General features: G+C 43.2%; 1 protein-coding gene across 2 annotated transcripts in view; it reads left to right on the forward strand.

Annotated features, from left to right (window-relative positions):
* Positions 1–14,994, forward strand: part of AGPAT5 (1-acylglycerol-3-phosphate O-acyltransferase 5) — a 60,244-nt gene that overhangs the window by 35,373 nt on the left and 9,877 nt on the right. For both annotated transcript variants that reach the window (XR_009258872.1, XM_058719864.1), the window contains exon 6: positions 13,208–13,369. Coding sequence is in view for 1 of the 2 variants with exons in the window: in XM_058719864.1 (XP_058575847.1) it covers positions 13,208–13,369 (162 nt within the window). In the remaining variant the exon portion in view is untranslated. The remainder of the gene's footprint in view (positions 1–13,207; positions 13,370–14,994) is intronic.

The raw sequence follows: 14,994 nt of genomic DNA on the forward strand, positions 1-14,994 counted from the left end.
TTGTGGCTCCTGTGTGGTGGAAAGGATTTGTGTTCTGTGGGCTCACAGACCCGGGTTGGAATCCAGACTCTGACGTCTGCTAGCTGTGTGGCTGCAAGTTGCCTCATGTTACAGACCTTGTTTTCTCGTCTCTTAAGAAACACGTACCTCATAGGTATACCTAACTGGGTGTAGGAATGAAGCTAGAAGATATGTGAAGTTCCTATTGGAGCGTGTTACACAAAGTACTTGGAAATTATTAATGTCCCCCAAGACAGGAATGTTTCCAGTGTCCTTATTTTAGAATGTCGGACAACTAATACACCTATAAGCGATTCACTTTAACCAAACTGGGACGTCAACAGAAAACAGTGGCCATGCCGTGTTTTCAAAGTTGTCCTTGAAGATTGAGTTAGTGCACGATCTCTGTACATGGATCACCAGACACTCCCTGAGCAGATGTCTTGTTGATGGCGTTCTGCCAGGGTCTGTGCAGTGCTGTCTGGAAGGATTGGCTGCAGCAATGGTGGTGTTTCCTCTGTCTGCTCTCCCCAGCGTGGTAGCTCCTGCCCACATGAGGTGGTGTTTCAGGGGAAAGGAAGTTTTAATTTTGTTAAATTTTTTTTAATATGAAATTTATTGTCAAATTGGTTTCCATACAACACCCAGTGCTCATTCCAGCTAACTTTGTTAATTTTAATTAATTAATTCACTGTGATCTGAAACAGAATTCTTGATACTTTTCCTTATTGAAATTCTTTCCCTAGACTTCTGTAGGGCTTGTCTCCATTTCCTTCTCCCTGTCGGGTGATTCCTGCTCAGTCTCCTTTCCAGCCGCCTCTTCTGCTTCACTCTCTCCCGTTTCATATGTTGTGTCTGTTGTTGGCTGGTCTGGTCTCCCATTCATTGCATTTTCGTGTTTCCCTGTGGGCTTCATCCACATCCATAGCGTTGGCCTCCACTGATTTGGTTGCTGATGACTCACAAAAACCTTTCTCCCATCCATATCTCTGACTTTAGACCTAGAGGTTTGGTTGCCCAATAGACAACCTCCCTCAATCAGCCCAAAGGCCAGTGATGCTCAGCATCACTTGTCAGGGAAACACAAACCAAAACCACAAGGAAACATCACCTCACAATTGTCAGAATGGCTAAAATCAACAACACAGGAAACAGCAGGATGTCTTTGGTGAGGCTGTGGAGAAGGGGGAACCCTCGTGCACTGCTGGTGGGAATGCAGGTTGGTGCAGCCGCTCTGGAGAACAGTGGGGAGGTTCCTCAAAAAGTTAAAAATAGAACTAGAACTACCCTGTGGTCCAGCAATTGCACTGCTAGGTATTTACCCAAAGGATACAAAAATACTGACTCAGAGGGACACATGCACCCCAATGTTCATAGCAGCACTATCAACAACAGCCAAAGTATGGAAAGAGCCCAAATGTCCATTGACTGATGATTGGATAAAGATGTGGTATATGTGTGCATATAAATACATAAATAAATACACACTCAGCCATCAAAAAGAATGAAATCTTGCCTTTTTCAATGATATGGGTAGAGCCAGAGACTATAATGCTAAGCAAAATCAGTCAGTCAGAGAAAGACCTGCGTCATGTGGTTTCACTTATGTGTGGAATTTAAGAAACAAAACAAATGAACACGGTGGGGGAAAAAGAGAGACAAACCAAGAAACAGACTCTTAGCTATAGAGAACAAACTGATGGTACAGAGGGAGGTGGACAGGGGGGTGGGTTAAAGAGATGATGGAGATAACGGAGTACGCTTGTCATAATGAGCACCAGGTGAGGTGTGGAAATGTAGAATCACTATAATATACACCTGAAACTAATATAACACTGCGTGTTAACCTACTGAAATTAAAATTAAAACCTAAAGATAACCTATCTCAAGGGAGAACTAAAAGTTAAAAATCAAAAAAATAATAAAAGCATATCTTACAACAGAAGTCACAGATACATGGCTTTTTTAAAAAAAGGGGTTTATGTCCAAAAGTGTTAGAGAATGTTGCATTTTCTATCCTTCCCTTGGGGAGGTACAGTTCACATTTATGTATTAGTCTCAGAAAAGTGCTATTGTAAAGATGTCTGATTTTGTGTATTGAGCTGGGTTTTTTTTTAATGTTTGTTTATTTTTGAGAAAGAGAGCGTGAGCGAGCATGAGTGGTGGAGGGGCAGAGAGAGGAAGACCCAGAATCCAAAGCAGGCTGAGCGGTCAGCACAGAGCCTGATGCGGGGCTCGAACCCATGAAACACCAGATCACGACCTGAGCTGAAGTCGGACAAACAACCGACTGAACCACCCAGGTGTCCCTATTGAGCTGCTCTCTAATTTTCCTATTTAAAAAAAAAATTTTTTTTAACGTTTATTTATTTTTGAGACAGAGACAGAGCATGAACAGGGGAGGGGCAGAGAGAGAGGAAGACACAGAATCTGAAACAGCCTCCAGGCTCTGAGCTGTCAGCACAGAGCCCGACACGGGGCTCGAACTCACGGGCCGTTGAGATCATGACCTGAGCCGAAGTCAGATGCTTAACCGACCAAGCCACCCAGGCACCCCTCTAATTTTCATATTTTAGAAAGGAAACAGTGATCTAAAATTACTAAAGTTTGGAATTTTTGTGGGGTAAATGTTTAGAGTTGCAGAAAATTCTGTCTCTAAGATTATTCCTTCTCTAAAGATTCTAGATGGCTGAGTTCTGACTTCAACAAAATGTATATTTTACTCTGAAAGTTAAAATAGCTTATAGATGAGTCAGTTGTGGGATTCTTTTTGTGTGTGTGGGGGGGGGGGGGGATTCTTGATAAACTTGAATATAGACCTTACACTATATAAATTTTCAACTACTCTTATGTGTCGTCTCGTGTAGCCATGTTAATTCTGTTCCAGAATTATAGTTTTGGATTAGATAAGGTGAAAGGGAAATAATAAACGTGGGGAATTTTTTTTCTTGCTGCTTTTCACGTGTATTGTAAAATTTGACACATTTCGTTGTTACTGTATGATCGATGTCATCTTGAAACACTTGTGTTTTTTATGAGTTTAGCAGAGTTGGCCTTGAGAGAAGTTTCCTGGAGTGCATTAGATGCTCAGAGTCTGCTGATTTTGTTTTTAAAACAGTACAGTATTCTACCTTTAAATATTAAATCTTTATTAAATTTTGAATATGTAAAACGTTCCGCTAAGGTGGTAGAACTAACTCTGATGTTTTCTAGGAAGTTACAATTAAATAGCAGAAATGAAACAGACTTGTATTCATCATCTGTTGATGTGTAACAAATTATCCCAAGCCCTCGCGTGGCCTCAAACAGTAAACATGTGTTATCTCCCAGTCGATGTGGGCCAGGAGTCCCGGTGTGGTTTAGCTGGTGGCTTCTTGCTCCGGGACTGTCACTGGCTGCAGTCATTTCAGGGCCCCCCCAGGGAGGATCTGGTAAACGCCCTCTCACATGGCTGTCGACAGGCCTCAGGTCCTCACTGGCCGTTTCTTGCCACTCGGGTCTCTCCACTGAGCTCTTCACGACATGACCACTCACTCCCCTCGATCACCAGAGCAGAGAGGGGTGGGGAGGGACCGTGGAGGACGTAGTGGAACGATGAGAGCATAGAGTAGGGTGAGCAAGACAGAAGTCACAGTCAGCAGGTGGAGGTGAGGAAGGGCTGCCTTTCCGTGGGAAGGAATGGGTGAGAGGCGGAGAAGGGGAACCGTGAGAGCCGTCCTCTTGAAAGAGCAGTGAGTACGGGGAGAGGGCAGACGAGCGAGAAGCTGGAGTATTCTTGGTTACATGGGAGGTCCTGCCCCGGACTCTGCAGGAGAAGTCCAGCTGATGGAGCGGTGATCCACTTTCCGAAAACCCCAGCGTGCCGTTTTGCAGCACTTTTGCCTCTTGGAATGTGTAATGCACTGCTTCATTCATTTTAAATATGTTAGCACAGACATTTTATTATATCTTGTCGCTGGGCAGATCGCCATTTGTTGAGGTATAAGTTTGCATGACAGAATGAGTATAATCTGGGATTACTGTGTTTGTGTGAAAAGTAATATAGACTTCTTGTGTGTTTTAGTATTCAAGGACTTCTGACTTCTTTTGTAAAATTTACCTGAGTGTGTGTGTGTGTGTGTGTGTGTGTGTGTGTGTGTTCCTATTTGAATATTGCCATACTGCTTTCAGTTGGGCAAAACAAATGTTGATGTGGAAATAGATTTATTTGCTGTGTAATAATTATTCAGAGTTGTAATCTCAGTCCAGGTTTTCAGGCCTGTGCTAGTCCCCTTGGCCGCCGTGACAAGACAGCACGCTGGGGGCTTAAACAGACACTGATTTTCTCACAGCCCTGAAGCCGAAAGTTCAAGATCAAGGTGCCCACAGGGTTGGTTTTGGTGAGACTTCCCTTCCTACCTCGTAGCTTGGTCTCCTTCTGGCCGTGCCTTCACCTGGCCTGCTTTCCGTGTGCTCACACACAGAGGTCTCTTTCTGTGAGGAGACTGGTCCTTCGGATCAGGGCCCCACACTTAGGAGCTCATTTCACCTTAATTACCTCCTTAAGGCCCCGTGTCCAACTACAGTCACGTTGGGGGTGGGGAGTGGCTGAGACACACACAGGGTTTTCACTTATCTTTCTCTGTGGAATTATATTTAATACTAATGTTTCTTAGTATTTTTAAAACAAGTTAAGATGAATATTTGCCTTATGTCTTACAATCTTACTGAGATGACTGTTTAATATAGCTCCCAGAAGTTACTTATCTCTTAAAAATCCACGCTAATTTTGTAACGCCAGATCAAGTGTTTTTAAGTAATTCTCAAAATGGCATAATAATGACATACACTCTTTAATCTGATAACACCCCACTCACCTATAATCGATCAATTATTGGTCTGTCATTTTTCCCTGAGTTGTAGATCTTTCTCAAAGTTACCAAAAGGGGGGAAATGAATAATTTGTCCTGTAGATAATAATTTTTCATTGCTGACTGTTCTTTCTTTAAATTCTTCAACTGGGAAAACTCGGTATCTATCAGAACTATATTTTCTTGTGACTGTAAAGGTAATTATTTCCCACCGTATACAAAAGAAATTGATTTGTGAACTGTATATCTAAAGGAAAGAGAAGAGGAAACCACTTCCTGTTTTCTTTCCTCTTAGGTCACAACTAATTGAGATTACTTAAAAATAAAAATGAGGGGCGCCTGGGTGGCTCAGTAGGTTGAGCATCTAGCTCTTGATTTTGGCTCAGGTCGTGATCTCACAGTTCACGGGTTCAAGCCCCACTCCACACTACGTGCTGATAGCACAGAGTCTGCTTGGGATTCTGTCTTTCCCTCTCTCTCTGCCCTTCCCTGTTCGTGCTCTCAGTAAATAAATTAATTAATTTTTAAAAAAAAATTTTTTTTTTAACATTTATTTATTTTTGAGACAGAGAGAGACAGAGCATGAACAGGGGAGGGGCAGAGAGAGGGAGACACAGAATCTGAAACAGGCTCCAGGCTCTGAGCTGTCAGCACAGAGCCCGACGCGGGGCTTGAACTCACGGACTGTGAGATCATGACCTGAGCCGAAGTCGGCCGCCCAACCGACTGAGCCACCCAGGCGCCCCTAATTAATTTTTAAAAAATGAAACAACTTGTTTATCTGTTAAGCTAATTTTTCTTCAAGAAAGATGTATCTTAGTAGCACTTGTCAGTGTATAATATTTAAAACATTATTATTATTCCAAAAGTAACTTCCTTTGAACATGACAAAAAATAAATAGAAAAACCAAAGCCAGCCTTTTTAATTTGGATTTTTAAACGTGTTTAAATAATTATACCTTATTTTCCTCTTCAGTTTTCTGTCAGCAGTTACATTGACTGGCCTAAAAAGTATGGGTGATGGGTATGGTTTGTCTGTCTGTCTTAACTCTAAATATTTGAAGGTTCTGGTTATTGCTATTTCCTAGAAGTGTTTTCCTTCAAAAATGTGTTTGCCACACACTCTGTCCATTCGATATCAGGGGTGTTACTGAAGATGATGTCTGTGTTACAGTGTCATGAATTCTTCATGTTTACTTCACAGTTTGTCATGATAATGCTTTCTAAATTTCTCACTGAAAACTGAATGTTAGTTATTTCTTTAAAGCAGACTTATTCATATTTTTAAATAAATTAGCCAAGATTTTGTTTTTAGTTACAGTCTCTCCAAGACAAAAATTGAGATCTGGAGAGGTCTGAAATATAGGTAGAGTCTCCAAGCAACTACTAAACGTCAAGTAAGCGAGGTATATATTGAGGGCTGCTCAATTTTGTAACAGTAAGTTAGGGAAAAGAGAATTTTATTTTCAGAATGGCTAACATGGAACTTGTCATTTAACAAATCAGTGGTGAAACATTTAGTAAGAAAAGCTTCAACATGTCAATAAGACAGTATTATGTAATTGTATTATAAATATAAGTGAAATGGTATGATAGGTAAAAATGATCATCCTATATGTTAGTAAGATGTTTTTTGCTAAGTGATTAGATGAATGTAAGTCCAACAAACTGGTCACGGAGTGACCTCTTCCTCTGACCTCCCCAGCTAGCTCATTTCTGCGGCAGGTTTCAGCTCTTATCGTTGTGTTGTGTGGTCAGCTCTCCATTCGTTCATCTTTGTGGTGGTTTGTGGGTGCAGAATGCTGTCTGCTCCCAGAAGGGCCACAAAATGAATGTCAGGGGCCTCGATTACTATTGAATGAAGGATCATAGATGGCTCAGGAGATAAAAAACAGAAAAGAAGCACATTGGAAAACCACACTCAAGAAGACCACACTGGGACTTGCATTCCCAGTGTAGAATTATTTATTCTTAGATGCTAGGCATTTTTGAAAAAGTAGGGATGAGTAAAGGGAGTGAGAAAGCTTTCAAATTTATAGTGATCCTCAAAATGAATCAGCAGGTTTCCCTTTGCATATCAACTTCCCCATCAACAGATTTCACTTTGTGTAACAGCTTCTCCTTCGGGGTCTGAATTGCAACTGTATTTCATTCTTAGCCTTTGGCCCTACTCTCCTTCCCTGTTTCTATAGCATGGTTCCAACTGGCGCCTGGGTCAGGTCACAGCCTTAGGGGTGACAGCAGCAGGGAGTGTTGCCGGTAACCCCACGTGTTCTGAGGGGGGACCAAGTCACCACCATAACGCTCTCAGGTGTGACTTGGGACATGGCGAATGTTCCAGTGGCTTGGAGAGTTCGGTTTTCCCTCTTTGAGGCCATTTCCATACCATTGACTTACAATTTTTTACCAAAACAAATATTACCCCTTATTCCTCCAGCCTTTCCACTGCTTCAGCTGCCCGTTGATCTGCTCAAGCCGCAGTCTCAGTTCTGAGTCAGTGGTACGGGAAGCGGTGCCTGAGCCAGCGGCCGCAGCGCAGCCCTGAAGGTTGCCTGTCACGCAGCTTGTCCGTACCACTCAGACCCCCTCCATCGGCTGTTCCAGGATAGAGTTCTGCCTTCCGCGCGATTCTCACGCACCCTAAAGTTTGAGAACCGCTCGTTTCAATGAGATTAGTCATGTGCTCCGCAGGTTAGTGGGGTCAGACTTTTGTGTTTTCCAGAACATGCAGATCTGATATTTATTGGTGAGCCTTCATTTTGTACTTAGGTTTCATTCAGAGACAGGGAAGTTTGGTAGCAGTTACCCACCCAGTGTAGGGGCCTTGGAGGCGGGCAGGGAGGCTCCACGTAAACATCCAGGCACTGGTGGAATAACTTACACCCCTGTCACTTACGTGAAGTCTTTCATTTCAACTAAGTTTCCTTAGAGTCATTTTAGATATTTTGCTTTTCATTGGTTACTGAGGGATTTGGAAGCTGATGTATCTTAATTTTCTTCCTGAACCTATTAACATGAGCCCCATGGTGGCTTTCTTTTACTATAGCAGCTAGCAAATTATATATTTAGACTTAATTGTCCTCGTAATAGAAGAGAGGAAGCAACACATCTGTAATGGCAAACCAAATAACTCAAATGTTCATATTATTGAGCAAGTAAAAAGATCCTTGTAGTTTTAAAACTCTTTAGAATTTATGGAATTTGGCTTTTACTATGTGAATAACACTGGCTATTATGTAGGCTTAATTGTCCTTTTAAAATATAAAAACAAAAGGTTTTTTCTCCTTTGTAGACTTAATAAAAATTATTGTTATATCTGTGATGCCATATTAACAAATTTAGGTGGCAAATGACAAGCTAATGATAATTGTAATAGATGGCTTATTAATAAACTTCATATAAAAATCTCTTGCTAGTTAAGAAAAAGACATGAACTAGAAAACTGGGAAAAGCACATGAATGGGAAATTCAAGAGGTATGACTGACCCAGGCACATGAACCTGGCAAACATTAAAAAAGGAAGTTACTGTCCCGTGTTGGCCCAGCTTTTGTGGAACAGACGCACTTCTCCTTCATGCAGGAGCCAAGATGGCACGTTTGCTCCCCGTGGCTGCAGCCCGTTAAGAGACGTGGTGTCTTAAGACAATGCAGATGTGTTCTTTCACACTTTAGGAGGCGGGAGGTCTGACACGGGTCTCACGGGGCTGAAGTCGTGTGTGGGGAGGGCTGTGCTACTTTTGGAGGTGGGGAGAACCCGTTCTCTTGCCCAGGATCCCTGCTTCGTAGAATGCTCTGCTTTCGCGGTCTTAAGATGGCTTGCACTGGGTTGTGCACATGATGTCCACGACGGTTCTGCTTTGACCTCTTCCTCGCTCTTTCTTCCCCTGAGCCTGGCTTTTGGCTTAATTCTGACCTCTTTTTCCTTGGCCCCCAGGCTTTCTAGGCCTGGAGTGGTCCTGGTCTGCCCCCTGCCCCGCGGCCCCACCCTGCGGTTGTCACTCAAAGTGTGTGTGTGTGTGTGTGTGTGTGTGTGTGTGTGTGTGTGTGTCTCCTTTGGCCTAAGATCTGTGGAGTCCCACAGTACCAGCCTGTCGCTGTGCAGCTCTTCTCATGGGATGCCAGTGCCCTCCTCAGTCCTGCCGCTCACACGCCCATTCTCAGCGGTTCTCAGCCACGGGGAACCTGCTTTGTCTGCTCCCTTCTTTCCGGCTGGGGAAGTGAAAGTGTGTGCCGATCGCCAGTCTGTACCTTCTGGTCTCAGAGCCCGCTAGTGTTGTGTTTGGCGCTTCTCTTTTTCCTTGTGGACCATGTCTTCCAGTTTTCGGACTTTTTCTCCTCGCATCTCAGAGTGCCTTTGCCTGAATTGGAGAAGTTTTCTCTGACTTCTGCATCAGGCAATCACGCCTCCCCTTCTTTACTTCAAACTTTTTATGTGATTGCTCCAATAATTTCCTTTTGCATACCTCACCGCCACGCTCCTGTCTGCTGGGTTCCCCCCGGTTTACGAGTACAGTCTGGTTCTCATACAAAGGAATCTGTGTGTTCATATGGCCCCATATGGCCCCCCTGTGGCTTTGCTCTTTTCTTCTCCCTCTCTCTTCCCGCTAACGGAGGAGTTCGGGCCCCTCGCCTTCTCCCGTCTGACTCCGTCCAGTCTCCAGAAGCATATCCCACTGCCAGCTCACTGGTGACCTGTTAGTGACCCCAGTCGCCAGAGAAGCTTCCTTTTATCGGTCCTCCTGTCTGTCGGGGCTTTTGGCAGTACTTGGGCTGCCTCATCCCCCACCGTCCGACTTTCTCAGGGCGGCCAGTACAGCCAGTACCTCAGCCGTCCTGTCTATTCAGGTGATCCCAAGTGTTTGTGGCTGCTGGTTGCCACTTTACAGACCCTGGTTCTCACCACTTCTGGAGTGTTCCAGCCAACAGTGCCTAAGTTGAACACACGTTTTCTTTCTTTAGCTGCCTCCCGCCCTCACCTGTGCTCTCGGACGATGGGCATCCGCACACATGTGCGTGCGTGTGCACACGCACACCCCCAGCTCTCCTGCCTGGCCGCGCTCCATGTGTTTATGGTACAGCCTCGTGTCTTCAGGGGCAGAAGTCTGGTTATGTTTTATTCCTTTTCCTTTTTTACCATGTTTGATAAGCTGCTGGGTCAATGTGTGTTTGGTTCTTGTAACATCACTTGACTGCATTTTCCCTGTCCAGTTTAGGTTCGGTCCTAACTCAGTGCCTTGTTGCCTGTGACTTATGCCCTAAAGTATCTCAGAAACCTAATGGTTCTCTTGGCACCTAGATTACATCTCTCCTTTGGCCTAAGATCTGTGGAGTCCCACAGTACCAGCCTGTCGCTGTGCAGCTCTTCTCATGCGATGCCAGTGCCCTCCTCAGTCCTGCTGCTCACACGCTGGGTACCTGTGCTCCCCAGGCTTTCCGGACCCTGACTTCTTACCTTGTTCATAGGTCTGCCTCTCCCCGCTTCGTATGCCCCATGCCTCCCTCTTGGCCTCTCTCCAGGCTCCTCTTTAGCCTGAAACTTTCACCAGTCAGATATGACTGATCGAAAAAAATCTTTAGTATGAGGAACATTTTTGTATTCTGGGAATATTTTGTACCTCTTCTAGGACATTCTACCACGTTATAGCTACTTATGTTTATTTTATTGGCTCATTAATCTTTAACCTACATGCTTAGAGTATTAGATTAGTATCTTGGTAATAGACACAAAATAGAAAAAGTACTAAACAGGACAGTATAAGGTCTTGTTAGCTAGCTATGTGACTTTGAGCAAGTCACTTTACCTCTCTGAGCCTTAGTTAAATTAATTTCTGGGAGTCAAGTCAGATGGTGAGATATATATCATCTAGAGGTTGTAGACCATTCCCTGCGTGGACCGGAGAGGGTCATGGGCTCGGACTTACGATTGTGAAGTGACTTCTGATCTTCAGAGAAGGGCCGCTGTCTATTTGTTGTCGTGGTAAGGGCGTCCGTATAATTCTAAGCCTTAGAAAGTCTGTCGACTGTGTGTTAGTAAGTCCGTGCAGGAGAATTGGCAGCTGCTGTGTCCTTACCTCACTTCACCCACTCTTGGAGCTTCCGTTCCTGCCGCTCCACAGAAAGTGCTAGTCCCATAACACATAGCCTTTGTTTGGCCACACAGCCCCTTCTCCATTCCAGATGTCTCGGCCTTCTGGAGATGTTCTCTTCTCAGGGCCCCTGTGTCAGCCCAGTCTCCTTGTTCTCCTTCCTCGTTGGCTGTTGTGTCTTAAGAGCTGGAAGATAAAAGCTGGAATATTCAGGATGTAGACTGGACTAGAAAATGTGTCTAGTGCATTCCTCAGTAAGAAGGTTATTTTCCTTAGTCTTTTTTTTTCTTTTCTTTTTTTTTTTTTAATTTATTTTTGGGACAGAGAGAGACAGAGCATGAACGGGGGAGGGGCAGAGAGAGAGGGAGACACAGAATCGGAAACAGGCTCCAGGCTCCGAGCCATCAGCCCAGAGCCTGACGCGGGGCTCGAACTCACAGACCGCGAGATCGTGACCTGGCTGAAGTCGGATGCTTAACCGACTGCGCCACCCAGGCGCCCCTCTTTTTTTTTTTTTTTTTTAACACACAGTAGTAATTGGGCATTTCTTACTCATCTGTCACAAAGCTATTTTCAGGCCTTCCTATAACGTTTTTTTTTGTTTTGTTTTGTTTTTAATACTATTTTTCTGTCTTCCTATCTTCTTACTGACTTACTGGAGTTTTGTAATTGTTCTCACTGAATAAATACCACAGGGTGATTCTGTGGAACTTTGGACTTAATATTGGATGAGCTCCAGTAGTGAAGAAGGAAGTATTAACTAATTTAATTGACAAATAGATGTTTCCCAGCCTGGTATACTATTCAGATTTTTGTTATAAGTTCGTGAATAAATTAAGCTGCTTCTGCCCTAGGGACTTAAGTCAGATATGTGGTTGTGGGAATCTCTTTCTTTCCCACACTGCTTTGCATTTTAAAAATTCTTCTGCAGGAAGATCCCAACATACTATAGCTGTTCGTCTTTATGCTGCCTGTTTTCCCTGGAGAGTCGGGAGAAAATCCAAATCAAATTTTGTCTAGTCTAGGTTCGTGTCACTTCAGAGAGCCACTATTTTCTGTTAAATGGTCAGTACATATTCTCATTAAGAAAAAAGGAGGCAGTGGGATATAGGAAGGGGAAAGAACAAATTCGTAATACGGGTAGAGCACTCACAGATATGATGAATTCTTCTATAGGAATTGCAGTGTTTTCTCCGTTACAGAAACTTCATATATATATGTGTGTACGTATATAATGCAAATGTGCCCGAGAGCATTGAAATCCTGTGTGTATACAGAAACTTACTTAGCATTCAGTTTATATCAATGTTCGTGGCAGGATTATGTATAACAGCCAAAGGTTGAAAACAACCCAAGTGTCCATCAACTGTCGATAAAATGTGGTATATCCATACAGTGGAGTATTATTCAGCCATAAAAAGTGACGGAGCCCTGATACTTACCTCAACATGGAGAAGCCTCGAAAACAGAATGCTAAGTGAAAGCAGTCAGGCACACAAAAGTCCACAATGTGTGATTCCGTTTATGCGAAATGTCCGTCACGGGCAAATCCAGAATGTGCAGTGTCTGCAAAAGGTACAGGGTGTCTTTTTGGAAAGAGGAAAGTGGTCTGGAATTTGACAGTGATGATGGTTGCCCAGCTTTGCGAGTATTCTAAACACCACTGAATTGTACAATTTAAAATGATTAATTTTACGGCATGTAAATTATACCACAATTTAATAATAATAATAATAATAATAATAATAATAAAGCATTCCAAGTATCAAGCCTGGTTTTCCACATAATATATATCACTTTGGGTATCACATGCAGCAGGGCTCATTTGGTGATTCCGCACTCCCACATCCCTGTTTGAATAGAAATAAAATTAAATCATGGACTAGGAGTTAGAAAGTATGAACTGTATTCCTGAATCTTAAGTGACCATGGATGTTCTCACCTTTAATTCTGTTGCCAGAAACGAGGATGATAATACTTACCCTTGTCAGGGTTTACCAGATTGAAGGGTTTCTGGTTTTCTGACAGCTTTCCAAAGTATCTCATACATGTAGATGTTTCATAAATACATATTAAATGAATGTTTGATTTAAAGAAATCAAGTCATGAGAGTACTTTCTAAAATGTCAAGCCCTGTACCTATGAATGAGAATATGGCTTTAATATATTCTGGTCTGTCTATTCCTGGAAATGTGAAAACAATTTGGATATTCTACTCCTGAGGTGTTTCGTAACTAACTTATGGCCACACTGAATCGACTTCTTTTTTAGGCCTTGCAGTATTAAAACATGTGCTGACACCAAGAATAAAGGCAACTCATGTCGCTTTTGATTCTTTGAAGAATTATTTAGATGCAATTTATGACGTGACAGTGGCTTTCGAAGGGACTATTGACGATAAAGGGCAGCGGAAAGAAGCACCGTCCATGGCTGGTGAGTTTATATTTTCAGTGGAGTCCTATATTTGTGAATGTGTCATTATTCTTTTTAACGGGTAAGTAAATGTGCTTTGTAACATTTACTCGATATATTTTCCGAGGATATACTTGATGTGTTTTTCAAGTACTTTTTATTAATCCGTAACAGTTTGAATTTCACGAGTCCTGCTAAGTTTGGTATCTCCTGGTTGCCATAGGAGTCCTTTGGACTGGCCCGTTATCACTAACTCAGCCTCTTTCTACCCACAGTTTCACACATAAAAATGGAAGGCTGCATAAATCAAAGGGGGGAATGAGGAGTAGAGTGCTAACCTAGCCACCCGGAGGTGTGCATCGATGGTTAGCATTCATCTTTGTATGTACTTTTATAGAATACTTAGGAAACTCAGTATCATTGGCAAGAAGAAAAACAGTTAAATGTGGCTCCATTTTTCAAACCTGTGCTAGGTTTCAAAGACCTTTTAGCTATTGTCTATGTGTCCTATCAGATATGACAAGAAAAAATAGAATTTTAAGTGAGTGGAATGTTTTAGCTAAACATAAACAGAGACACTCTTGCCCGTTAGAGAAACTGGAATATGGGAATAAGTAAGCATGCAGGGAAGCCTGTGAAGCTGCTGCCTAAGCTCTGAGCCCGAGGTAGAACACCGGGCTTTTGATTTCACGTTGGTGGCTGTTGAAGGTCGAAGTCCCGGGCCTGGAAGAGTGTGTCAGTGGGTCCTTGTGAAGCCCGATGTCCCCAGTGTGTCCCGGAGACAGCGACCTGGAGGGAGGACGGATGGGCGAGGCACGGGGGGCTGAGTGGTGTGGGCATCGGTCGCGGTGGGAGGAAATACAGATGCAAAGTAGTGACCGCGATTGCTGTCACAGTTGCCTTTGACACAGAGCAGTTGTTATGTAGGAAGCTGAAGATTTTCTTCACTTTAATTTTTTGGAATATATTTGGAGTTTTTTGGAATATATTGTACATCAAACAGTTTAAAAACCAAAACTTAATAAAGTTCACAGTGAAACAGCTTGCTTTCTGCTATGTCCCCTTCCCACTCAGGGTCCACCTTCCCCTGCTCAGAAGCGACCACTTTTCTTAATTTCTTATGTGTCATATGTGCAAATTTAAGTCTGCATTCTTACTCTCCAGTCCCTCCTTCATGAGTCCTTCTTATGAAAAAGGCAGGATATTAATATTTTTCTCTTTTTTTTAAACATCAAAGGAGTCATTGACCTATTTTTACATTTGGAAACACATGAATTTAGTTGTTCAACGATATTGTCACCAGTTTATCACCATTTAAATAATGAGATTTATTAAACATGTTTTTATTATAAGTTTCTAAGAAACATATAATTCCCGTAATGACCTCTGCAACATGCTTCCATTGTGTCGCTGTCCGGACCATAAGAGCTCCTTGGGCCAGGCTCATGTGCCCCGGCACCCCCTCGCTAGCCTGCCCTCTTGGACCATGCACCCTCACTGTCCTGCCTCTCTTCCCCCCACCCCCCTTGCCCTGTGTAGGCCATGCCTCCTTTCCAAAGGAAGCCCCTCCCCTTGCAGCCTCCCCGACTCTGCCCCCGCATTGGTCTTCCAGGGGCCCACTAGCTTTCTCCTGCTTTAGCGCTCCT

This window comes from Neofelis nebulosa, chromosome 3 (assembly GCF_028018385.1).
Source record: "Neofelis nebulosa isolate mNeoNeb1 chromosome 3, mNeoNeb1.pri, whole genome shotgun sequence".
In the NCBI taxonomy this organism is placed as follows: Eukaryota; Metazoa; Chordata; class Mammalia; order Carnivora; family Felidae; genus Neofelis; species Neofelis nebulosa.